A 25,222-nucleotide genomic window follows, 5' to 3' on the forward strand; every position below is an offset into this window, starting at 1 on the left:
CTGACCCGCTGTCGGGAGGACTTTGGCAGAGCTGGATGGGAATCAAAAATACAGACGCAGCGATAACGCCGTGCTCTGGGCACCGGGAGATCCTACAGCGGTCCACCACGAGCAGCGAAATGTGCAACGGTTTTACGACAAAAAAACAAGAAACCACACAAACGCTTTCATCACGAGCTGATGACCTGTGGCGTCCGACAGTGTTTCACTTTTACGCACGCATCTGTTTTTGGCACAAAGTCAAGGTCTCCTTCAGGAGGACGGAGCTTGGGATGATGTCTGGCTAATTCTTTTGAGCGTCTCTGTGTGTGTTCTAAAGACATGGGGAGTGCCCGCAGGAAGAAAAAAAACCCACGGCTTATGGGAGAAGCACAATCAAAACTAAAATTGTGCATACAGGTAGACAAAACCTACTTGATGTACTACCTCCCTTTGGCACCCTGCCATTGCAGGCACGCTTTTCATATTACAGCCTATACTGTACACCAGTTTTAATGCCTAGCTAAGTGGCTCATTTTGAGATTATTATAATGCTGGCTTCATAATAACAGCAGCTCAAACTCTATACATGAACTGTCAGCAAACCAGTTTGAAGGTTTTTTTCTTCCGACTTTTTAATTATACACACCATCCAACGCAACAAGATACCAATCGCGGTCAGGTCAAACTGTCGACCTTATCTCACGAACATTTGACAGCGTTCGTGTCCATTGGCAGTCCTTGGTGGGACGTCCAGGGAACTGCGGAGACCAGTCAGCAGTAATTTGACTTATACACGGCAGGAAATGGCTATTTGAGCCCTGAAGAAAACCAAGAAATGGAATTTATCCACTCTCCAATTGCAAGGGCCAGTCTATCATATGCATAGGACAAGCACCGTCAACTTCCCACAAAGTAGGATGGATTTATCATCACTGGAAGAATGACCGACTCGGCCATTCCCCAAAAAGGATTGTGAACCAACGACCTTCCCCAACAGTGAGACGACAGCTCTGCCCAACGCCACGTAGCCCACGTAGAATATAAAAAACCTAGTCACATATAGAAACATGCATATGACTTAATTGTTAAAATAGCTTAGTTATGTTTGCAGTTCTTACCAACCGAGCCTTCTTAGCAAAGAACAGGCTTAGGTGGGGTAAGAAGGATCGCTGCCAAAGGGCAGAAGCCGTTCGTGCCCCATGCCTGCAAACTGGTTTTTCAAATCATGCTCCCCATTCGCCCTGGTGCAGCACATATCAAGCGACTGAAAGAATGCCAGTCACGCTGCTGCCTCCAAATCAAATGGCCCCTCATCCGGGTTGGGTGGTACTGTGGTCAGAGTGCTCGGCTCTCGATCCGAAAGACGTTTAAATCTAGATCAGGGTTGACTCGGTCCATCCACCGTTGTGGTAAGGCAACTGTAGCCGGCATCCTGTGTACAGTATAGCCTTGCTTCTGCCATAGCAATGTGGAATTTAAAATGCTGGCTGCCGACAAAGATGAGTGCTGCCAAAATGTCCACCCGACCTGAAGTTAACAAACCTGAACTTCGTGTCAACGCTCTTGTCATTACTGATTGTAATGTTGGCCAGTTAGTTACTTTGAAAATGTTTTTCAACGTGAGAGGAAACTCGAGCATTCGGAGAAAAACCACAAAGTGAAAGGATAATGCTGGGAACTTCTTAAAGAGTCTTTATAATTCAGTTCCCGAGCAAGCTCCCAGCACATGGAACAAAACGTCAAGACATCACAGCAAGCAAAACACATGGTTCAACCCATCGAGGTCAAAGAAATATATCCGCAATGATCCGCGGCCCACTTGCCATACTGGCACTTTGCTGTCCCCCCATCCCTGGGTATCTCATGCTGGCGACGATCTTTGTTCATCTCATCAACCCTGCCCCCAGAGTGAGCGAGCGAACTGTGGCTTACCCGAGCACGCCTGAGCCCGCAACACACTGAGAGGGAGCGCATTGTAACGCGCTCATTCTGTTCGCTCTGCAGCGTAACCCTGGGTGGCAAGTAAGGAGCGTTTCGGTAGTCCTCCATTTTCTATGCGGACCCACCCCATTTCAGGGCTGACCCCTAGGCAGCATTTATGTTTAATTTTTTTTCCTACTTCCTCGATGCTGGTTGTTGATAGTTGAAGTTTGCCAATGCTTACCCCACACTGCTTGGGGGAGCATATGTTATACATTAAGAAGGCCGACATTTCTGCCAGAGTTTGTTTACATGGTCTTAGTCATTTAAATGCCGATCGCTTTTCTCCGTGCGCGTTATCGCTCAAACCTACGCTGCCATGTGCGAGCACAGACTTAAAAGTTGCCGTGCGAATCGACCACATCCAGTGGCGACTTGTTTCGAGAATTTACCACCGTTTTCAGATACATCAGCGGGACGATGTTTATGTTTTCACTGAATAAATATACCCATCAAATAAATAAGTAAACCAGCGACGAGGCACTCGTACAGGTTTTCAAAAAGCGCCATCCATTTTGCGATTTACGACGCGCACGAGGGGCGGCCGAGCGTCGTGACTCCACGCGTCGTGGCGGCGATGATCGCCGACGACGCAGACATTTGACGGTCGGATCCCGCTCTGGAAGTCAAGAGCCCGAATGCGCAGCCGGAGAACACAACCTCATGTTTCAAAGGGTTCATTGAGTCCTCAGCCTAATAAATCAATGGCATTTTGGGTAGGCGCAAAGGAAGGAAAGGGGAGCGAGAGGAGGCAGGGAACAGTACACAAACGGTGGGTTCAGAATGGCTATTTCAGAGGTCAAAAGAGATGGGACTCCCGTCTTACCATGCTGCTTTACGTCACCAACTGATTAATGTCAGACAAACACGCTGCTACTCTAGCATGGGTCCCGTGTTGGTTTTACTAATTATAATGTCAACTAAGCTGCCCTGATGGGCTGTTTTTAAAATTACAGCATTATTTAAAGTTAAATGAATACTGCCACCTCAAAAAGTGAACAAGTAAAGTAAAAAAATCAAGCATTCAAAAATACCATATAAGACCATATCTTGAGAAAATGTTCGCCTTCCCAATAATAATAAGATTTCCCCGATCCCCCCCCCCCCACCCAAAAAAAAATGTCATGAGACCAGCATTGTAAATAAAATGCGTAATTTCAGCTGCACACCACAAATAAACGTTTCAAACAAGCAAAGTTGCGCTGGTACAGCTGTGCGCAGGCCGAGCTACAACGCCTCGGCTCGTGTTTCCACAGTGGCCAAGTTTCGTGTTATATCCACCGAGTGCAGCTGTTCCCGGGTGTGCAGCTCGTCCGCCGAACGGTAGCCAGCGACCACGGTGGAGTCGTGGTCGCTTATTTTATGTTACCAGGTAAGGCCCCACTGAACTACACAGCTCTTTTTCAGAAGCGACCTGGCTATCACAAATGATAGCTCAACGAAGTGGCTTATCAAGTGGAAACTTACAGCGGCCAAATACTCTAAAATGCATGTTTCTAACTGCGGAGGGGAAAAAAGGAGGACCCGGAGAAAAATCCACACGACCATGGGGAGAGAGACATGCAAACTCCAAATATACAGACTTCAAGGTCGGATTTGAACCCACACCCTCCTGTATACCAGCCGAGGTACTTAACATCTCGCCACTGTGGCGCCCAAGAGCCTTACACGTTACATCTCCCGTGCAAACTTAGGATCACTGGCCCATTCCGCTGCCTGATACCCATGTGGCAACATGGGGCATGGTTGCGGGTCGGCAATTTGCACGTGGGATTTGTAGACCATGCAACAGATACCAACCATGGGTATGCATGAGACCTTCACCCCTACTGGACTACAAGGAGGTGGATAAAAGGTGGCATAAGCATATGGCTAGCTGAACTATCCCTAGGGATTTGAGTGTCCTCTTATTGGCAGGGCTTTTCCCCAGTACTCCAGTTTCCTGCAATAGTAAATATAGCCAAAACTAAATTGGTTAAACATTACAATCATGACCCTTCGTAAGAAACATTATGAGCAATGTGTTAAAGCTTATCTGGCTTAATAAATAACTATAAAAATTATCATGGAAATCGGTAACATTAATTTCATGTTTTCTGGAAGCCACAATGATCCACATTGCTTTATCTTTGTTGTGTTAGTGACTGCAGCGCGTGCGCCGGTCCCAAGGAAACACAAGGCGTGCAAAGCTGACGCACTCAAAATGATCTTGGTTACTCGCTTGTAGTTTTTCGAGCAAACACAGATCACTCAGCAAAACAGCGAACGCGAGTGCGTATTTTACAGCGAGCTACGAGTTCAATTTGTGTCCCACAGTGCACACACTGTGCAGCAAACATCGCTCTGTATTCTGGACTTCAGCTGAGGACACCATGCCCGGACACAACTTGTCCCACGAGTCCCTTTTCCAGGCCACTGCGAAAAAAATATATAATCCATCCGGGAAAGTTGTTACAAAAAAAGAAACCTAAAACGAAAAAGAGACCATTTGGCGGTAGCAATGAGGTCAGTCCGTCATATGGCTGGGTGTTGAATATGTTTGTAGTTTGAAAATTGTACGGTAAAAAGGAGACCAGCTGTCGCCCGAAACAAAAAAAATACAGCAGTTACCTTTGTTTGCACGTAATCACTGTATACCTTTATCCAACACAAACAAGCATTCATTGCGAGAGAGGGCACGTTTGAAAGGAAAGTGTTAAGACATCTACAAACACCAGCCAACTTGTATACTTACTGTATCTAAAGCGTAAACAATACACGTACCACACACACACACATTGTATACGTACGCAACCGCTTTACAGTTACCAGCATGCACTATACCTGAACTCTGTCTTTACTTTGTACTAATGATGCTAGACTCTCTCACACACAACCCACCATGCACACGCCAGCCACAGTATTGGATATCTCCCCGGGGATAAAAACTAAAAAGCAAAAAAAAGCCAGCAAGAAGGCCCTCTATGGCAAGACAAATGTTCCCACCACATTGCAACAAATGTAAAAGTCTTCCGAGCTTGCGAGACACAAGCTGCAGGTTCTCGTAGGCTGCCAGTGTTTGACACAATTTGCTAAACAGGCCATGGTCTATTGCCATCACTGCATATCGTAATTCGTGAACATGTCGACCTTTGAGTGACACAAACAACCTGAGCACTGGCAGCGGGCCTCCGCTGCAAGATAAACCTTATCTTAGAAGGAGCGGTACCTGGTACTAAAGAAAAAAAGGAATTTTGATTACCGAGACAACACGCATATTGGGCCTGTCCAAACCAAAGTACTTGGCAAGACCCAGTAGTGACACTTCCCAAACTGGGAAAAGAACCATCGGAGACGAAGTGTTTGACCCATCTGCCTCCAGTGGAACACGCACAAGCTTTTGAAAGGCTCATACTGAACCATATTATACCACGTGTTGACGAGAGGCTGGCCTACAGAGCAAGACCGATTTTGCCCAGATAAGTCATGCACAAGCCAGCTGCTAAATCTTCCACGGCACATTGAGGTTGGTTGTGGTAAAGGTCTGATTAAAGGAGCTGTGTTTCGTAGACTCGCCGGCAAACTACGGCACCGTAAATAATCGACGGCTGCTCACCAAGTTTCTGCATATGAACAACGACATACAGCTAAACGAACTCATTAGGGCTCGACTCGAGAAACCGATGAATCTTCGTAGAACTGGATGAATAGCAAAGTCAGTTGTGACAGAGAAAGAGTCTTCCAAAACGAAGCTTGTGCTTGCACCATTACTGGTTAACATCGAGACCAATGATTAGCTAATCCACATGGGCACCAGAAGTTTGCTTTAATGTGGATGACCTCTGACAGCCCAAGGCAAACACTCCCACCATTTGAAAATTACATTGACAACAACTTTAACAAACCTAACAACCTACAATGACAAAAATCAATGCGTCAACCCTTGTTTAAACGCAAGTGTACGCCCTCCATCCGAGGAACAGGGATGCAAAGAGGGTACTCAACATAACATAAAAAGGCATAAAAAACTGGCCTACAGCTCAAATTCCCTCTACCTCGGTGCAACACTCAACCGACATACATGGCACACATCGAGAAAACCAAGGCGAGAGATGAGCTCACAGTGTAACATCATCCAGAAACAGGCCAACATTAAATGGGGAGCGAATGCGTCTACACTCAAGTCAACTGCGCTGGCTCTCTGCTACTCGGCAGCGGAGTATGCGTGGCCCTGCATGGGAGAGGTCTTCACATGCAAAAAAAAATCGACCCCTGTTAAATGAATGCTGCGGAGGCATTACTGGCTTCTCAAGTCGACCGATTACTTCTTGGCTGGCATTGCACTCCAGGACATGAGAAGAACGGTGGCCAGCCGTGCAAAACGGTCACGCCAGACCATGGACCCAAGGCATCTTTGCTCTACCAGCATTTATCTGCTGCCAGGGGACTCAAATTGTTCAAATGTTTGAGCACCACCACGGAACCTCTCAGCTCATCTCTGGAGAGCACGCAGCTCCAACGCACAACTGCAAGCAACATAAACAATATCTGCTAAGATGACGACACTGCGAGCAGTAGACTTCCACTGGGTTCAGAAGAACCACGGACAATCTGGCCATGCCCGAATGGTCTCCTTATAGGTGTCAGGTTGCCGCAATTTTTTTTTTTGAAGTGAGGCTCTCTCGACCAGGACCAAAACACGGCCTGCGTCTGCAGCAAGGAGCAGGCGATGCCTCGTCAGCTCCCAGAGCCGTACACGGTGGGTTGATTTGAGCACCGTTACCGACTGTGCGCGCGGGGCCTGTGCTTGCAAATGGCCGCAAGCGACCTAAGTTGGTGTGATGGGCACCGAATGAATGATGGGGATACTCACAGCATGCGTCCAAAAATCCCACCCACATCGGTTACATGAGTCAGAGCGGAACTTCCAGACTTCAGGCTGAATCTACAGTGGAATAACCGATTGAATGAATGACGAGGATTTTCTTTGGTTTTATGGCATTAACTCCGATTGGCTGTACGGTCTAAAGCTAAGTGGCTTTTTCTATTATTTTGCCTCAGGGTAAGGGATGTGTTTTATAGCACCAGAAAGGCTCAATCCTTACCGACAACAAAACGAGAATCCACTACTGTGTTGCTGCAAGCTGACATCTTGCTGCAAACACGACGTTAAATAAATCACTACCGCGACAATGAATACGATTGTTTGCATGGCACCCGCTGTAAATGGTGTCCACGATGGTTTGTTAAAATGTACAGATTTAATTATTTCTAAGTTTCACCAGTGACCGAGCAAACAACAATGCAACAAACTGAAATGAGCAGACATTGTCACGAGATGTATACAGACATTCCATCATTATGGAAAAATTAAACGTCTGTACACGCCAATGTCTATTAATCATGGTGTTATTCATCACGACATAACGCTGATGAATTGCTTTTGGCATGAGCGGATCAATACAGTCGAGCCCCGTGAGCACTTTGCTTCCTTGGTATGATGGAGGTGTAACGTACCAGCATGCACAACAGATTATCACACGTGTTATCACACCGCGAGTGGTCACGGAGCACAATGCGAGGGCACCAGCCGGACGCCGACAGTTTAAATTTAATCCCAAGTCAAAATGTAACACCGGCGACCCAATGAAAGATCGAATGCCAAAATACACACCTACACTTTAAATGCTTTTGTTAGGAAACAGCTGAAGGGCGTATACGAGCCACCTAGAGGGCAATGAGGTGCCTGTATTATGCAGTAAAACAAGTAGGTCGCCGACCTATCAGTGTGCAGCTCGTGTTTCCATCTCCTAATTTGTGTGGGTTTTCTCTGGGCACTCAGGATTTCTTTCAAAACAGAATATATTCAAGGATTTGACCAAAAATTCCACGCAGGGGCATACTGAAAATAATCCCAGCATTCAGAGCCTTTCACGGGCACTTTTTTAAAAATATAAAGATGAATTACAAATTAGAATGAATATCACTGCCAAATTCTTATTAGGCACAAAAACGCCTTACGAAAAAAGCAACCCTGCAAAACCTTTTCTAAGCGAGAACAGAAAGCAACAGTGTGACGTAAGAAGATATGGTTCTTGTGTGGTCCCGCTTTAAAGATGCATTGTATTGCTTTTCTGCCTACCCGGCAGGCCTCCTCCTCATGGCTTGCGGAGCTGGAGGGGGTCTCGCTGGGCTTAATGCAGAGACAGAGGTCAGCAGCAACAGCAGCCCACTTGGGTGAAGCCGCCCCGGGGCCCCCAATGGTGATGGGGGAGAGCTTGGCTATAAACCACGACTTGCATATCAAGCCCACAACTGTTTTACTGGGCAAGCTCGGCCGGAAAAGTTTAACGGAGGCGTTCAAATTCAGGTTCACGCCGTTAGAGTGTCATGCACTCCCCCCCCCTAGGTGTGCTTATGCTGAGATTAGTGTATTCCAGACGGCTGGCACCCAGATCCTGGACCTGGCAAAGAGCTGGACTCGCAATTGGAAGGTTCCGAGTTCATATTCCGGTTGGTGGCCAACTCAGCCCATCACAACTTAGGACAATAAATTAAGTAACACTTTAAAGGAAGCCTTATTACATCACAGTATCGTGAGGAGGTGTCAGCCTGGAAAAACCTTCACCCAGCGGTGGATTAGCGATGGATGACCATGAGAATTAAATCAAAAGTAGACATCCTCCACCACCATATGAATGTGCACTTCACATGGCAGGGAAATGTTAAATTGAGCCTGCAGGAATGTACATTTTGTCAAATGTATTTGCATAATAATCTGCAAGCATTTTGGGCTGGAGCCAGCTGGATAATTCCTATGAAAACACAGAGAAATCCTATTCTGTAATCTAAAAAAGAGGGCCAAGGCAACTGTCCATCCAGATGTGGAAATAAAAGCAAGTGTCAAGTATGGTCCCCTTTACCCCAAACCCGAACCTCTAAACAACCTTAACCGTATACCCAAACTAAAAACCATAACCCATTAAAATTCTGCACAAAAAATGAAGTGCCATCCCCTTAACATATCAACAAATGAAACTCATGAAAGGCTCTGCAGACGGAAATCTGGTCTATGGATGATCTTCAGGGAAGAGAGGACCAGGAACGGTTTATTTCCCCACATTCGCAGGGTTGTCACGCTTTGTAAACTCAAGCATTTTTTGTATGTAGTTTTGTTATTCCACTATTGTATGTGCTTCATCACAGCATGCCAGTTAGTATCCATGTTAATCTGAGCCACAATACAAACTTACTCAAAGTAATACAATTGGGATTACTGCAGTAAAACAAAATCCAAATTTCTAAACATTAGTGAAAAGTCCTCCTCAACCTGATTACAAAAAAACTCCATAAAGTGTAATAAGACTGCCCCAGTGGGGCTCATCTAACATAAACAAAAAGTAAATAAAAGGTCTTCTAATAATCTCCAAGGATGGAGGATTTACCTGCAATGCACACCCAGAAAACCTAATCCTGACCCCACTAACCCACATTCCCCTCTTCACGTACACGCACACTCAACAGGCAAACATTCGGCCCGAGTCTCCTGGGAGCTACGCACAAGAATCTCTTTCCTTCAACAGCAATCAAGAGTGCCTGCCGCCCGTGGAAACGCAAGACCAAATTTCTCCCATCGTCGGGAACAAAGTTACTTGTAGGACATTATGCTCTGGTAGAAACATCGAGTTGTGTTTAGGAAGAGCCAAACGGGGAAGAGACTGCTCTTAGGAGCCACTAAAGTTTGTAGATAAGTGAGCAAATATTACCTAATCCAAAGCTAAAATGAATACATTTGTTCAAAACTTTTATTTGGAGACCCTGAAGGACTTGTGCTTTATTGCTAGTTTATTTGTCAACCGGGAAAAGGGGGGATGGGGCAAAAGCACATCATAAAACCAAAAGCAGGTCCCATAACCAAACTTGTGTGTCCACGTGCAACACGCCAGTGTGTGACCAATATAACCACGGGTCATCTCAGAACATTTTTACAATTTGTATTTGCATAGCGTTTGAACAACAAAATCACAACACTGTACAAACCACAAAAAAACATTACGGGGGGAGGAATGAAGAATATTGATTTAATTTAGAAAAATTATTTGTGACCAGTATGTATGTACATATGCCCCAGGCATTTCACGAATCACCCTTCCAGTACTTCCATGAACTGTCACGATTTGGGGTCATTGTTTTTTCCGTTCTGACAGCCTCATTTGTATTGTTTCTCATTTTTCTGTCTCGTTTGCCCAATCTTGCTTGCTGCATTGGTCTAAATGTGACATTAACATTGGGTGTGAACAATTCACCTCCCCAGTAATTCAATGACGTGCCATGCTTCAGTCCCCAATTGAATCACACAGCAATTATTGTTAACACTGCGGTGAATGGTAGCACATCTATTGGCTGTAGGCTCATGTGGCCCCATTACAATTAAAACAACTAAAAATGAGAAACACGTTTATTTTAACCAGGTGAGAACTCAAGAGACCAGGATAGTCTCATTGGCAAGAGTAGCTTTCTCAAAACACATGATTTGATAAATGTGTGGTACTGCCCCAGCCAACCACACGGGCAGCCAACTCCAGCAGGTCCTGGAACACCGAACACGTGTTGACTCGGGCTCCATCGCCGCATGGCAACTCGCCCACACCTCGATGGCGTCAGAGTCCCCTTCCAACTCCCCACTCTCCTTTGTCCCCTCTCTTTTACACCTCCCTGATCAATCACACCCCCACGCAAACAGAGCCAAAGACTCCCCCCCCCCCCCTGCGCCAAATCTCCCCAGCACATATCCCACCCTTCCCGGACACAGCCAATTCCCCACCTCCAGGTGGTGAAGGTGGGCTTTATGTGTCCAACTCCCTTATGTGGCCGCAATGCAATTCACGGTCTGTTACATATGTAATTTGTTGTAATTTGCGTGCAGAAATTGGATTTTCTTTTCAGTATAACAAGAGTCCAGTAAAAAGTCACAAACCACAATAAGGGAGGGGGGTACAGAAATTCCACGAACCAAAGTCCGAACTCAGTGCTCCTGGGTTCTGGGAAGGGGAGGAGATTGGGCTCACTGCCCCATGAACATAGGGACTGCGAGCAGCAGCGTAAGGGAAGGCAAGGAAAGAGGAACAAAAGTAAAGGAAAAAAGGGTGGGGGAGGTGGTGGAGAAATTGATTTTTATTTGCGAATTGATGCATCTTTACATGGACCTAGTATTCTTGGTGTGGTTGTTAGCGCACTGTGCTATGAACCTGGTGACCTCAGTTCAATTCCCAGCCACAGGTGACTCGATTGGCGAGCGATATCCTCACCGATCATGGGCGCCCCCCTTCCTTCACCAACATGCACCGGCCACCATGATGAATTATGGTCAGACAATTCTCAAGACCGACACGGCATAGGGAGCCCTTCGTCAAGTAGTGGATTGACAATTTATGGTTTTGTTATTTTTAACAAGCTCTCCGAAAACAAGCCCACCGACATTGCAGTACCACACCGAGCCCTCTTTTGGGCAGGATGACCACCATTTTTTTTGACAGACGTCGAGCCCAGGCTTAAAGGTCCAGAATGCAATGTGGCCAGCAACAAAAAGTGTAATAGATAAGAGTTAATACGTTTCATGAATCGAGCAAGGTTAAGAACTTGGGGAAAAGAGATCATGGGAACAATTATTAATTCTAGCAGTCCAAGAGAAGGAGCAGTTAGAGAAGTGTGAGGACCCTGCAGAATGGTGGTTCAAGATAGTATTGATGAGTCGATGTGGTCGACTGAGCCCTTAACATGGGTAAAGGAATCTATGAGTGAAGTTCATGAGAAAATATTGGAGCAGAAGTGGCAGGATAGATTCCACAGGATAGTTTGCACTCCCTGATAATTCCTGTACATGTTTAACATGAACACATGATCAAAAATATCTGTCCATAATTAAATTCCACATTTAGCTTTTGAAAAGCTACCTGCGGAGTGGAAAACCCTAACAAATCCAAAATCAAATCTTCACTGTTAATACCGTTAATACCTGTCAGCATGTATTACTAGGTAGAAGAGTGTAAATCATGGTGACACAACCATCAATAATACACGAGAGAGATGTGAAGACTTAGCCCTCACCTCCCTGGCTATTTTGTTAATTGCTACAATTCACGTGAATCCATTACATAGAACAAACTGAATAACAATGTTTCTCACACAAGCAACTTGATGCACATATTGTGAGTTTAATAACAGATTTTAATGGGCGAATCGATGCATCATTACACCGCTGATACCCAGAGTGGCAATACCTTAAGCAAATGCACAATTCTAACCTGAGAAGATATATTGGAATAAACTAACTAGCTTACAGCAGTGGAGGTGAATGGTAAAAGTTCCTGACAGAGGGATGAACAGGACTTTCAGGTAACGGACGGCCAACAACTTCACACACGTCAGCCCCTTCCGTCACTGCAATAGGTCCTTGCAGCAACAGGAGTGACCGAGCAGGCGGATATAAAAAACGCAGCGATGCCAGGATGAAGAATATTCCCTCTGCTAACCGAACGGTAAGGCTAAGGTGTTCGCAGTAACGGCTGTCATTTGTGGGCCATTTTTAAGTGGTAGGCCCCATGCAGCAACGTGTCGTGTGAATTGAGGCTGCAGAGCTGGCTCGGTCCATGTGCCGTAGGCTCCCTGCACCTGGTATTCCAGGATGCCGGGTTCTCATAAACAGAGGCCGACACGGTTGGCGTGGCCATCCAAGATCGCTTTCCCAGAGGCAACAGCAAGGGCATGGCATTGAGGAACACTAACGAGCCGTGGTGAGCTCTGGTTTCTGATAGGTCTGGCCGCTTCCACATGTACAAGTAGCTCGCAACATCAGGCACCGATTCAGTGTTTGTGCCAGAGATACAGAATAATCACTTTAGCACACGCGTACCATTCCGTCTCTATGTATTTTCACTTTGTTTTGCTAAATGTTTAAATGGACATATTATACCCCTCTTAAGAGACAGTTCTGGACCGACGAACTCGATACACTTTCCAGACACCGCATTAAAATTGGCATAAAATTTATTTCAGTTCCATGTGTGTTTTTGAAGCACGTCTGCTCAATATCTGCGTCGATAGCGAACATATGATACAGCGATTGTGAAGTCTATTTAACCTTGCGCGAAAGCACATTCTGCCATTTTATTTAATGCAATTGTCAACGTAATTGACATGCAAAAGACTTGGTAACCGGGTCGGTTTTTCCAAGTTATCTCGGGTCTCTCGAGATATCCGCGAGACGTGCAAGACACGTCAAACAGAGACCCGTGTTTCAGCAAGCCACAGCGTGGCGTAAATCACGGAGCGCCGTAGCGAAGAGCAGCAGTGCCAAAGGTGGTGATGTCACCATCGTCGGTTCTAGAAAAAGTCCAACATGTAAAGTTCTCTCTGTTCTTTGTTGAACTGCGGGAGCGCGAGGGGAGTTGAGACAATTACAAATCTCCCTCGACCATCCCCCCAGTCCCCACCAACGACTTGTCCCCAACCAAAAGCAAGGCCACTCCGAAAGTGAAAATTGCAATGCTCGTGAGAAGGGGCGGAGCCTCGGATAAACAGTGGCCTTATCGAGCCGGTGGCTAGAAACGAGTTGAGGACTTTGCCTGCTCACAATCTTGCTGCCTTCGACGATGCGAGCAAGCCTTCGACGATGCGAGCAAGCCTTCGACGATGCGAGCAAGCCTTCGACGATGCGAGCAAGCCTTCGACGATGCGAGCAAGCCTTCGACGATGCGAGCAAGCCTTCGACGATGCGAGCAAGCCTTCGACGATGCGAGCAAGCCTTCGACGATGCGAGCAAGCCTTCGACGATGCGAGCAAGCCTTCGACGATGCGAGCAAGCCTTCGACGATGCGAGCAAGCCTTCGACGATGCGAGCAAGCCTTCGATGATGCGAGCAAGCCTTCGACAATGCGAGCAAGCCTTCGACGATGCGAGCAAGCCTTCGACGATGCGAGCAAGCCTTCGACAATGCGAGCAAGCCTTCGACAATGCGAGCAAGCCTTCGACAATGCGAGCAAGCCTTCGACGATGCGAGCAAGCCTTCGACAATGCGAGCAAGCCTTCGACGATGCGAGCAAGCCTTCGACAATGCGAGCAAGCCTTCGACAATGCGAGCAAGCCTTCGACAATGCGAGCAAGCCTTCGACGATGCGAGCAAGCCTTCGACAATGCGAGCAAGCCTTCGACAATGCGAGCAAGCCTTCGACAATGCGAGCAAGCCTTCGACGATGCGAGCAAGCCTTCGACAATGCGAGCAAGCCTTCGACAATGCGAGCAAGCCTTCGACAATGCGAGCAAGCCTTCGACGATGCGAGCAAGCCTTCGACAATGCGAGCAAGCCTTCGACAATGCGAGCAAGCCTTTGACAATGCGAGCAAGCCTTCGATGATGCGAGCAAGCCTTCGACAATGCGAGCAAGCCTTCGACAATGCGAGCAAGCCTTTGACAATGCGAGCAAGCCTTCGACAATGCGAGCAAGCCTTCGACAATGCGAGCAAGCCTTCGATGATGCGAGCAAGCCTTCGACGATGCGAGCAAGCCTTCGACGATGCGAGCAAGCCTTCGACGATGCGAGCAAGCCTTCGACGATGCGAGCAAGCCTTCGACGATGCGAGTGGGCACGTAATTACTGACTCATCAGGTCAAAGGGCGCTCTGCAACATTGACCACCAAATTATCCGGACCGTGCACTTTTATATAACCACCGCCGCAGACATTTTCTCATTTTTTATGCCCTACCCCCCCCCAATCACCGGCACAGCTTCGTTAATCTGCTGCCAAGCCTTTGTCTGTACATGCACGGGATTTAGCAAGAGTGCAAGGCATGTTCAGCTGGATGCTTCCACAAATGCCCCGCCCCCCCCGACAATCTCCTCCGGACAGGCCCATTGCGGTGTTTGTAATACGCGTTAATTACCTTCGGTTAGACAAAGGGGCACGCCGGCCCGGTCGGTACAAAGCAAAGCGCGGGCATAACGAATAAGGACGGCACGGACGCAGCAGAAGGGGCAATGCTATAATAGGGTTCGCTGCGTCTTGCACTTAACAGAGATTGTAGTTTGGACTTGAGAGACGGTCCTTGGTGCATGCCTGGCAGGGTTAAGGCATGCGTGCACGGAGCAGGAGGTGCTGTGAGAAAAAGATACCGAGGTATGCGGACCGACAAGTTTTGCTTGGTGTGCACTATGATGGCCAAGGGAGGGGGAGCGGCGGGCGGGCGGGCGGGGGGGTAACGCCAAATAAAACAGGACTGACAGTTGCAATCGGGCTTCAACTGGAAGCAGACATCAACATGCATCGTGGGCACGTCGTTCACGACGCGCAAGCTCAGCAGATCGGTCATTAAACTGGTCCTGCACCACAACGGCCGGTAAAGGCATGCGTCGGTAGAACCGAATCTGGCAAGAGACACAAATAAACAAGAATCCGGCAAGTAAAAAAACTGGGATAGCGACGGTACACGGGGGACAAAAACATTCCTGTAGTGTTGTCGCTTCAACGGGGGAAACAATGAGCGTTCTCGTTCGGCATCCTTATTTGCTTTCAATAGGAGCGAGCTTGAATTAAACACGACAACGGGAACTGGGATGCGCACGTTACAGGGCACTTGCGCAAACAACTTTCTGGTAAAAGACGGGAAATGACTCAAAAAGGCAAAAAACCAAAGAGCAAAGGGAAGAAGCCACGATCGCGACTGCATGAGCACACACTGGCTTAAAATACTCCAAACTTGGGACAGATGACACCCCGTCTAATCGAGACCAAGAGAAAGTGTATTCCATGAATGATATTCGCGTATTAATACGAAATGGCAGACAACCCTTAACGACATTAGTTAAGAACATGTGGTTCCAATGATTAGCTTTACATGGAAACATGCTGCACAAAGCACTCTCCTTTTATTTGTGCCCACTTACCGATACACACTCTCGCGTTAAATGGTCCCTGTGTGCATGTGTGCACACTGTTCTTCTCACACTCACACATACAGCAGTAACACTAGCTCAGCAGGTAGAATTGATGATCTGGTAATGCTCTGGGAAAAAAAAAGCATGAGGTTCAAATTGTCCACATTATAACTAGGCCTCGCTAGGACTTCCCTTTCATCCTGACCTAGATTGCATAAAGATGTCTTCACCAAGCTTGAGAGGCAACGTTCCCAACCTTTTGCAGCAATGAGTCAAGTTCTCTAAAAGGAATGCTGCATCTTGTTGTAAAAATAAAAAAAACGATGGATGTTTTCTTTAAGTCACATCGTGGCAACGTTAATTGCATTTCTGTAGTTGGTAACAAGACGCGTGCACTCTGACGGTGTATTCTCCACAAGGGAAATGGGTGCGTGGCCACAACCTGATTGGACTACCCGCCCAGTCAACTCACAACACTAATCCAATATCTTTGTCCAGCACGATTACTTTGTGTGTGCACATCATTATCTAGACAAGTCCCTTGGCTGTACAAACGTGCACAATAACCAATTCCATATTTGGTATGTTCTACTTAGGTGCAGAGGCAATTGCGACATTAGCCGTTGCTTTATGGCAGGGGTCGGCAACCTACGGCTCCGGAGCCGCATGCGGCTCTTTACGGGCTGCTTCTTGACGATGAGTACGTATGTACAGTATGTACTCGGATGCATTGCGGCTCTTGAAATACTGAATTTTGTACCGAATTGGAAAGAAATGGCTCTTCTTGTTATTTTGGTTGCCGACCCCTGCTTTATGGAATTAACACAATTATAAGAGCTTCCAAAAGTAGTCGGAGGATGTTGAATGGGCACAAAACTTGCAATGGAGGCCATCGGTTTATAACCAACGTAGGTTATTCCAACCGTTGACAGGGAAAGCCCACGGTCGCACGTGTTAACAGCCAGGCTAATATCTCGTGCCATTACCAAAAGGACCGAGCTAACAAGTCACGTCGCACTCAACACCGCAAGAGCTCGCTATGCTGGCGTTGACGCCAGAGACGGCATACAAGCTCCCCAACGCGTCCTTGAATGCTGCGTGCTTTCAGTTTCTCAATCTTTTTTTTATCACTCAGTCATGCTTTCCCGTCGCCTTGAGAAATGGGCACCGTGTTTTGTTTTGAAAATGTGTTTTTAATGCGCAAGCAACCGCCTTACCCCTGTCGTGCACCGCTTGAAAAATGGGTGCAAATCTATCGGCGTTCCCGGCTGTGGCCATGTGACGTTAATTTAAATGCAGCCCCAACTGCCTTCCTCAAGAGCAGCAAATCGAACAGGATAAATTACGAGCGTGCATCATTAGCCCAGAGTTCCCACTAATGGCTTGCTCCACCGTGTACCTATGGGAAATCAAGACCTGTCAACTAAAGCACAAATACATTATAACAATTGCCCCTTTTTATTTTTGGAAATGGCTTCAATTGCATAACTGTGGCAGTCCCCAAAAGCCACTCTTTATTAGAAATGGCAATCAACATTAACGCATCAATGTCCATGCTCTGCAGTATTTTAACACCTCAAAACCTTGAATCACGACGTAAAGGGGGTTCTTGTTTGCATTGTAATCATGAAACTTGCCACGGTCTAAAAGACACATGGCTACGTTTTTTGTTTCACATCGTGTTGCACAGCCGCTGATAGCAGCAAGGCGCTTTATTGTTGTGATGGATGAGTAAGACTGTTTTTAGCATTAAAGCATGCAAAAACAATCCTCGGATATACCACGGTGATATTTTTTAATCTACTTACTGTATATACATTCACTTTTGGCATTGTTGGAAGAGATCAGGATCACGATGGTATACTGTAAAATGCAGGGCGTGGCTGTAAGGTTAGGGTTAAGGTCAAATGCCTTGCGAAAGAGCCCTCCTCACAAACACTGACATTATTAGCCGCACGGTTTGAACACAAGCCATTGTCTTCGGTTTTTGAGGTACAAAAATACACTTTTCTAAAACAATTATAAGAGCAAAGTTAATCATCCTCTTGTGTCAAGCGCCATGTTCAGCCTGCTGGGTCACAGTGGATTTTAAGGCTGTCGTTGTATCCGTAGGAGAAATGTCAACCCCCTTTCATTCATTTCAGACACCCCCAGTGAATATCACCAAACAATGGAATTAAGTCCGCCTTAAACATGGGCTTGGGAACTATTGCAATTATGAGGAACAGTGAAAAGATTTTGGGAAAGATGTAAGAAAGTGCACGGACAAATACATACTACAATACTTTACTTTAATGACTTTAGTAATTCGGTGGAAATATCATGCAAATGTGAGAATCTCGTTTCACATTACTTTTTTTACTGCCGTCTGTGGCCACGTCGTGTGTAGGTTGACTACCATCTACGAAAAAAAACCCTGTAAAGATCATCGGTATTCTCACCCTAAAAAGCTCATACCAAGGCTGTCTGTATTAAAAACGGCAGCAAGACAGGGACGGCCGCTCTCCAGCAGAGTTTTGTTGTTTTGCGATAAAACGCCATTACAGTCAGGGCACGAAAAACAGCATCAAGTACAAGCACACGGAAAACACATTCACACTGTACCTAAAGCCTCAACCACAACAATACCAGCAGCATTACCAGGCACACATCGAGAGAGATCTCATTGCGTAACTCCAAAGTCGTCACACTCGGCGGGCGTTAACAAGGTGTGACACGTTACAATGGTAGTGTTTTTGCTGCCTGGTGAATGGGTTACCTCCAGAAGTTCGTCCATTTTCTACATTTAAACCATAATGGTCCCCACTTTCAGCATGTAGTGTGCAACAACAACGGCACTGTCAATGGTTTTATGCTCAGCTTTCTTGCCCCATAGCGGCCAAAGTACGGTCAGTCTATTTTACTGCTTAAGATGTTTCACCATTGTGCTGTGCAGCTTTCTGAAATGTTATCAGGATGTGGCGCGTGTTGTTCGGCATGTCCATCCTTTTGCACCACGTACTCTGGGAGCTTCTTCAGGAACTTAAATTTCTTCCAGTGCGTGGACCGAAACGTCAGAGATGTCGGCCGGATAGCAGCACATGATACAAAACCTTACAACACATCTGAGAACAAAAGTGTATTTTACACACGAACAACAACCCCTCAATTCACTTGGCGAGTAAAAGAGATAGCAAGCGTTACCACCGGATGACGTGAAAAAATGGACCAGTCGTGTCCGGCCAGCAAGACTCGCTGTCGCCAATCTCTGCCTGTACTTAAGCAAACTGTTTATGATCCCCATGGCACACCAACCTACAAACTGTAGGATTTTGGCAACTCCCAAATAAGGCGCAGAAATTATAATATTTCCATAATTCTACCTATTAGAGATTGGACGGCACATGCATGAACATTGGTCTGCTTACTTTACAGAGCTCTGTATTCGCTCTGGCAAGCGTTGAACCGAACCAAACTGCAGGAACTGGATTTCTAGCTGATGCAATGACCTACATGCTGCTACAGGTCTCATTTTTCAGTATTCAGGGAGTAACAAAAAAAAGGTCAAAGGGGGGGTAAACTAATAACACTTGCAGCTCTACCGCAGTTTTTCCCAACATTATAAACATGGCTGAGTTTGATCGAATACAGAGCAACTCCTCCTGTTTGGGTCCATGATACCCAGGTGCTCCCTTTATCCACGCCCCATAATCGAAACGGTGGAAAGCCTTTTTATCCACAAATGGAATCTCACCAACATCTGCCTTTTTCTAGATTTGAAGTTTTGTGACTGCAAGGATCCATACTCTTTGGTTCTTTCGGTAAAGTCACGTAGATGAAAAAAAATAGTAATAAAATGAAAACAACTAAATTAAATCACAACGTTTCGGAGGCAACACAAGCTTTCGTCATCAGGTGGAACAGCCACAGCAAAATTACTGTACAGTAATTTGTTTTTAAACTACTGTACAGTTAATTTTTTTTAGTTATTTACATTTTATTATTATTTTTATCATTATTTTTAATCTCCGTGAATTTACCGAAAGAACCAAAGAGCATCTGCATTTTTTTCTGTGGGTAACAGGATTCACCGGAAGTAGCTACACGTTCATTTGGGTATCCTCAATGGACGACATACGAATGACTCATCCGGGAAAGGTCGTCGAGTTGGCAACTCTTTCAACAGCAAAGTAAAAACAACCTCAGCAAGTCAGCGTATGCCGTAAAATACACTTTTAAAGTTGTCAGAAATGTCACTCGCCAATTTACCAAGCATTACAGAAGTAAACTGATACAGGATCTTGAATATGTACCCACAATGCCAAAAGATGTACAGTATAACGCCCATGTCTCAAAGTCACTAGATTTGTCGCGAGTTGCTTCAACTAATTTTAGTTGCCAGAACAAAACGAATATTGCTTAGGTCTAATGACAGAATCTCTAAGTTGGCAACATTTCCCATTAGACCTCCCGTGTGCTAACTTCTTCTGAGCACAGTATTAGAGCACAGAGACGTGAGAATATTATAAGTTACCACCCAAGAGAGTTCGTGACAAATTCACGAATCTAATTTATATCAATAAGCCTTTGCACGGGCAAGGGGAATTACCTGGAAAGGCAACAAATTCATCGTAGTATTAATCTTCTTATCCACATGGATAACATAAGTCATTTCCGTGGATGAGTGCAAATAGGATGTGCCAAGTCCCGTCTTCCCCTCCCCCAAACATCGCCACGCGGAACACACATGAGAGCCTTGCTGCTGTATTTGTTTCTCGAATGCTCTCGTTATCACTTGTCCAGGTGGGTTTCTTGCAAGTGTATGTCAAAGCTAAACCGCCCATGACGCAAAAGTGCAATATAAAAAGAATGAGTTGGTGCTTAACGGGGATAGCATTCAAATGTAGGAACGCTACTTGAAGGCTGCACGGGGATAGCGTGACACACGGCTGACTTTCGAGAGCTCTCTGGTGCCTTCACGCCCACACACTCATTCCACCCCTTTGCACCATTTCCTTTTGCCACAAGCTAAGCACATGTAGTTGATGGCTGGTGGTGGGCGGGCTGGTGGGTGGGTGAGCGAGGGAACACGGCAAGCCGAAAGATTGAGGCCACAAACAGCACAACAAAAAGGTGGTCAAAAACACACACACACACAACATTGTAAGCACAACAAGAGTCATGAGGCTCTCGTTAATCTCACAAGGCAAACTTTACTTGAAACCACTTTAACCCCGGTGTTTTACTGTATGCTAGTTGGGATCATGATGTCACGTGGTTGGTGAGATAGGGTTGGCATTATGCTTAAAGCTACAACATTGCGGTGTGACAGTGAAGCCAGTCTTCACCCCAGCCTCTAAATCAAGTTACTGTACCACACAAGCAGAACAATGTAGAAAACAACTTTATCCTCGTAGGAGGAGGGCTTTCTTCATGAATAAAAGATGACATCAGTTTACAGATAGAATTGGCGCTCAAGTCACAGGTCTTATGCAAGACTGTGACTTGATGATAAAGATTCAACTTTGGCCTGGCAAACAACTCAAGCAGACACATACAATGAGTAAATGCAATGATACACGTTATACGCCCACTACTTCTGGCAAACTCGGATCACCACCGGTTCCCGACAGCATCCATTTAGCCCCAGTTCAGCCCTCATCCACCTCACTCATCGCAAACCGTGTCCACCAATCCTCTTAAGTTTCTCTCGTTATCTTTCCAATCTGCATGGTGGTGGCCACGAAAATGGTCACTAGACGGCAGGAGGGCAATGGATTCCTACCACACGTCAAACGATTATGAATGGAATTGGCCAAACCATCACAGAGCAGACCTGCCCTGAAAAAGTATTGAGACGAAAGTTTAGGCGCTTAAATGAACAAATAGGAGGCATCACTGTTGTTATTACAGTTCATTATCAGCTCAATGTCCTCCCGTTATTCCGTGGCTCTCTCTACATCTTACGAGCCTGTCACCAACAATTCTATTTGTCCCCAAACCATCCCAAGTGATGTCAACTTCCTCGCTTGGTATGCAGGAGGTCGGAAGTTCGATTCCGAACCAGACGCCTGTATATTTGGAGTTTTCATTTTCTCCCCATGGTGGCGTGGATTTTTTTTTCTCCGGGTCCTCGGGTTTTTCCCTCCAAATTTAGAAACATGAATTTTGATTATTTTGATTACTTTGGTGCTGTAAATGTCCAAATTATAGGCCACTTTGTTGAGCGATCACTTGTGGCCAAGATCGCTTCTGAAAAACAAGTTGATACCTCAGTGGGCTTTGCCTGGTAGGATGGGGATGGTTTCGTGTTGTGTTTGTGTGACTTGTTTATCTTTCTTGTACTTTGTACTACCATCATGTTTTTCTACGGTTTGTTGGTGCAACGTTCTTATCCGCCCCTACCGGACATCGATAAAAAATTGCTTTAGAGCTCATCGGATTCCTCCAGTACAAATAAATATTCTGATACCCTCCATCCTTCATCCGCCTCTCCAAGAAGCACACTGCCTCAAGGCACCCCTCGCCCCACAGCTTCCTTAAGATCCACACATTCCTCCTCCACCCTCCTGCAAAATGCCTTTTGCCCCAAGGGCCCTGTCAATCCGAGTCCCCATGCACGAGGTCCCCCCTCTTGCCCCCTTATTCTCCTGCCACATTTCATTCAGCCCCTCGTTTTGTTTCACTCCAGAGCCAAACTCCCTTCCGTCCACCATTCCCCCCCCCCCCCAGTCTGTTTTCCAATCAGCTACAACATTACACCAAACCATGTCTTGTCCATACAGTTTCACATTCCCACACTGCCCACCGCCTACAATCCGTCACGTATTCTCCCAGATGCTGGCCTGCTCTTACAACAAACTCGCGAATGGCAACCACCTCTACCAGCCCACCTCCCAACAACACACGTGGTATCTTGATCATTGTCCACCTCATTGCTACTCAAATCGAGTACGTCACCATCATCACCAACAACATCACAGCCATCATCAACCCAAAGCTCAGCTGCTCATGCTCTCGTCCACTCATCTCAATGCCACATTACCCCACTACCACAGTCCTCTAAACTACCATCACCCAGCCACATTTCACAGTAACGTCATATAATCCATTGTCACACTATCAACTTACACACAACCACATCATTCACTCGTTTATCACGCACGCCAGTCCATCGCTACCATCACCTCCACTAAATCAATCCCAAGTCACTCAACTACACCATTCGACTCTCCTACCATCATCCTCCTAATTTCACAATCGCCGACCTAAACACCACCCCACAAATCCATCCACATAGTCACCCATCCACACAATTAAACCATCCCCTCACAACCATCAATCACGACCACCGCGCCATCCATTCAGCCGACCCAAACCCACCACCCATCTCGAACCCTTCTACACCGACTCACAACCAAACATGCCTTCACCTATATGCCTTCACCCACCACCATTACACCAAAATCCATACTGCCCTCCCAGACATGCCATCAACTTATTGGCAACACCACAGCCCCAACTAAATCATCATCTCCTACCCACACCATGCCAGGGTCCCTTCACCACCACCCAGTAATAATATCCACCCCACCATTCCATCAACATGCCAATCCCTACCCACACCATCACCTTCCACGCCACCAACTTTCAACACCACCACCCAATGGACTCCACACAGCTAACCCAAATCCCATCTACACACACACACCGACTCAATAACATTTCACCCGATCTCCCTCCCCAAAAAAACCCCACCAACTCGTCCACCTTACCAGCTGGAACTCCCTCCTCCTCCTGTACGCCTCTGCGATGCCCCCATCGGCCCAGAGGTGCCGCAGGGCCGGCACGTACTGCTGGAAGACGGCGGGCGCCACCTCGTTGAGGCCCCCTCCGCCTCCCCGGCCGTCGAAAGCCATCGCGAAGGCGGCGTGCCTCTCGTTGGCCTGCTCGGCCCAGGGGATGCCCAACTTTTGCCGGGCATCCACCAGCACTCGCATGCCCTTGATCACGTTGCCGTAGATGGTGGCCCTGAATTCGTCGAGGGCCCTCTGGTCGAAATCTCGGCCGTGGATGATGCGCATCTGCTTGAGGAAGGTGCTCTTGCCGCTCTCGCCGGCGCCCAGCAGCAGCACCTTGACGACCCGACGTGCCTGGTGCTTCTCGCGTGACAGCATGGCGTCGATCTGCTTGCTCTTGCGACGCTGCTCGATCTCCCTCTGCGAGAGGAAGCAGGTGGGGAAGCAGCCGGCGAGGCACGAGTCCGTGGGTAGGAAGTCGGCCATGGCTGCTGCTGCCGCTGGTGGCTTGTGCTGCTGCTGCTGCTGGCTTCGCTTCACCCGCACCGCTTGCTCGCCCTGTGCGTCCGTCTCTGCCTCTGCGTCTTCCTCCACCCCTCCTCCCCTCCTCCTGCTGCTGCTCTTGCTGCTGCTGAATCCTCCCGCCCCTGCCGCCCTTTGTCGGGAGGGAGAGGCCCGGCCGGGCGCCTTGTACCGCGGATCCGCACGCAGACGCCAACAAAAGTAGCCCCCCCAACAGGCCACGCGTACTAGCGAACAACCCCCTCCTCCTCGCCCTCGCCAACAACTTTTATCTCCCTCCCTGCCTCCCTCCCTGCCTTCTCCTCCTTCTCCTCCTGCTCCTTCTTCTTCCCGCCCGCCACTTCTTCTTCTCCCGCGGCTCGCGAAACGCGCCGAGCGCCGCCGGCTCCACGGACCCCAAAAACTACTTCGCGTCGTCGTCCTCCTCGGTGTTGTTGTTGTCGTTCTCTTCCCTCCTGCTCCCTCCTCACTCCCTCCTCCCTCGTCGTGTCCGATGGAACTTCGCTATCTCCTCCTCCTTCTCTTATTCTACTTCTACTGCTTCTTCTTCCTCCTCCTCCTCCAGCCTCCGGTCCGAAGCCGCCTCTCTCGCTTCGCCTCCTCCTCCTCCCCCACTTCTCCGTCCGTTCTTCGCCGGCGCGACAATTCTCTCTCTCTCGTTGTCGTAACAACAACAACCACCGCCGCCAACACCACCACGAAAGAGAGATGTTTCTCGTTTACAAACGAGGAAACTTGTGGGGGGATGGGAAAGCGAGGAGACGCTGTGGAGGGAGAGAGCGAGAGAGACGAAAAAAATGGGGCCGGGTTTGGTGAGCGGGCGGAGGAGGAGACACGGGACCACGGGATGTGGGGCGGTCATACAATTAGAGCGCGGGGGGTGGGTCTGCAGAGGTTGACAGGTCCGATCAACCACCCCCACGCACACCACACACACACACAGCCACACACCCCCCACGCACACACAGCCACACACACACACAACCCACACCCACCCACACACACCCACACACACATACACCCACCCACACACACCCACACACACACACC

The 25,222-nt window shown here is 47.4% G+C and overlaps 1 protein-coding gene across 1 annotated transcript in view; it reads right to left on the reverse strand.

The window, feature by feature from the left end:
• The window catches only part of LOC133353633 (guanine nucleotide-binding protein subunit alpha-13-like), a 41,155-nt gene extending 16,168 nt beyond the window's left edge, over window positions 1–24,987 (reverse strand). The window contains exon 1 of the mRNA XM_061570023.1: window positions 23,627–24,987. Within this exon, the coding sequence (XP_061426007.1) occupies window positions 23,627–24,136 (510 nt within the window). The 5' untranslated portion in view covers window positions 24,137–24,987. The remainder of the gene's footprint in view (window positions 1–23,626) is intronic.
• Between the last annotated feature and the right edge of the window lie 235 nt (window positions 24,988–25,222).

Source organism: Lethenteron reissneri, chromosome 44, assembly GCF_015708825.2.
Source record: "Lethenteron reissneri isolate LAM-NWPU_2019-01 chromosome 44, ASM1570882v1, whole genome shotgun sequence".
Taxonomy (NCBI): Eukaryota; Metazoa; Chordata; class Hyperoartia; order Petromyzontiformes; family Petromyzontidae; genus Lethenteron; species Lethenteron reissneri.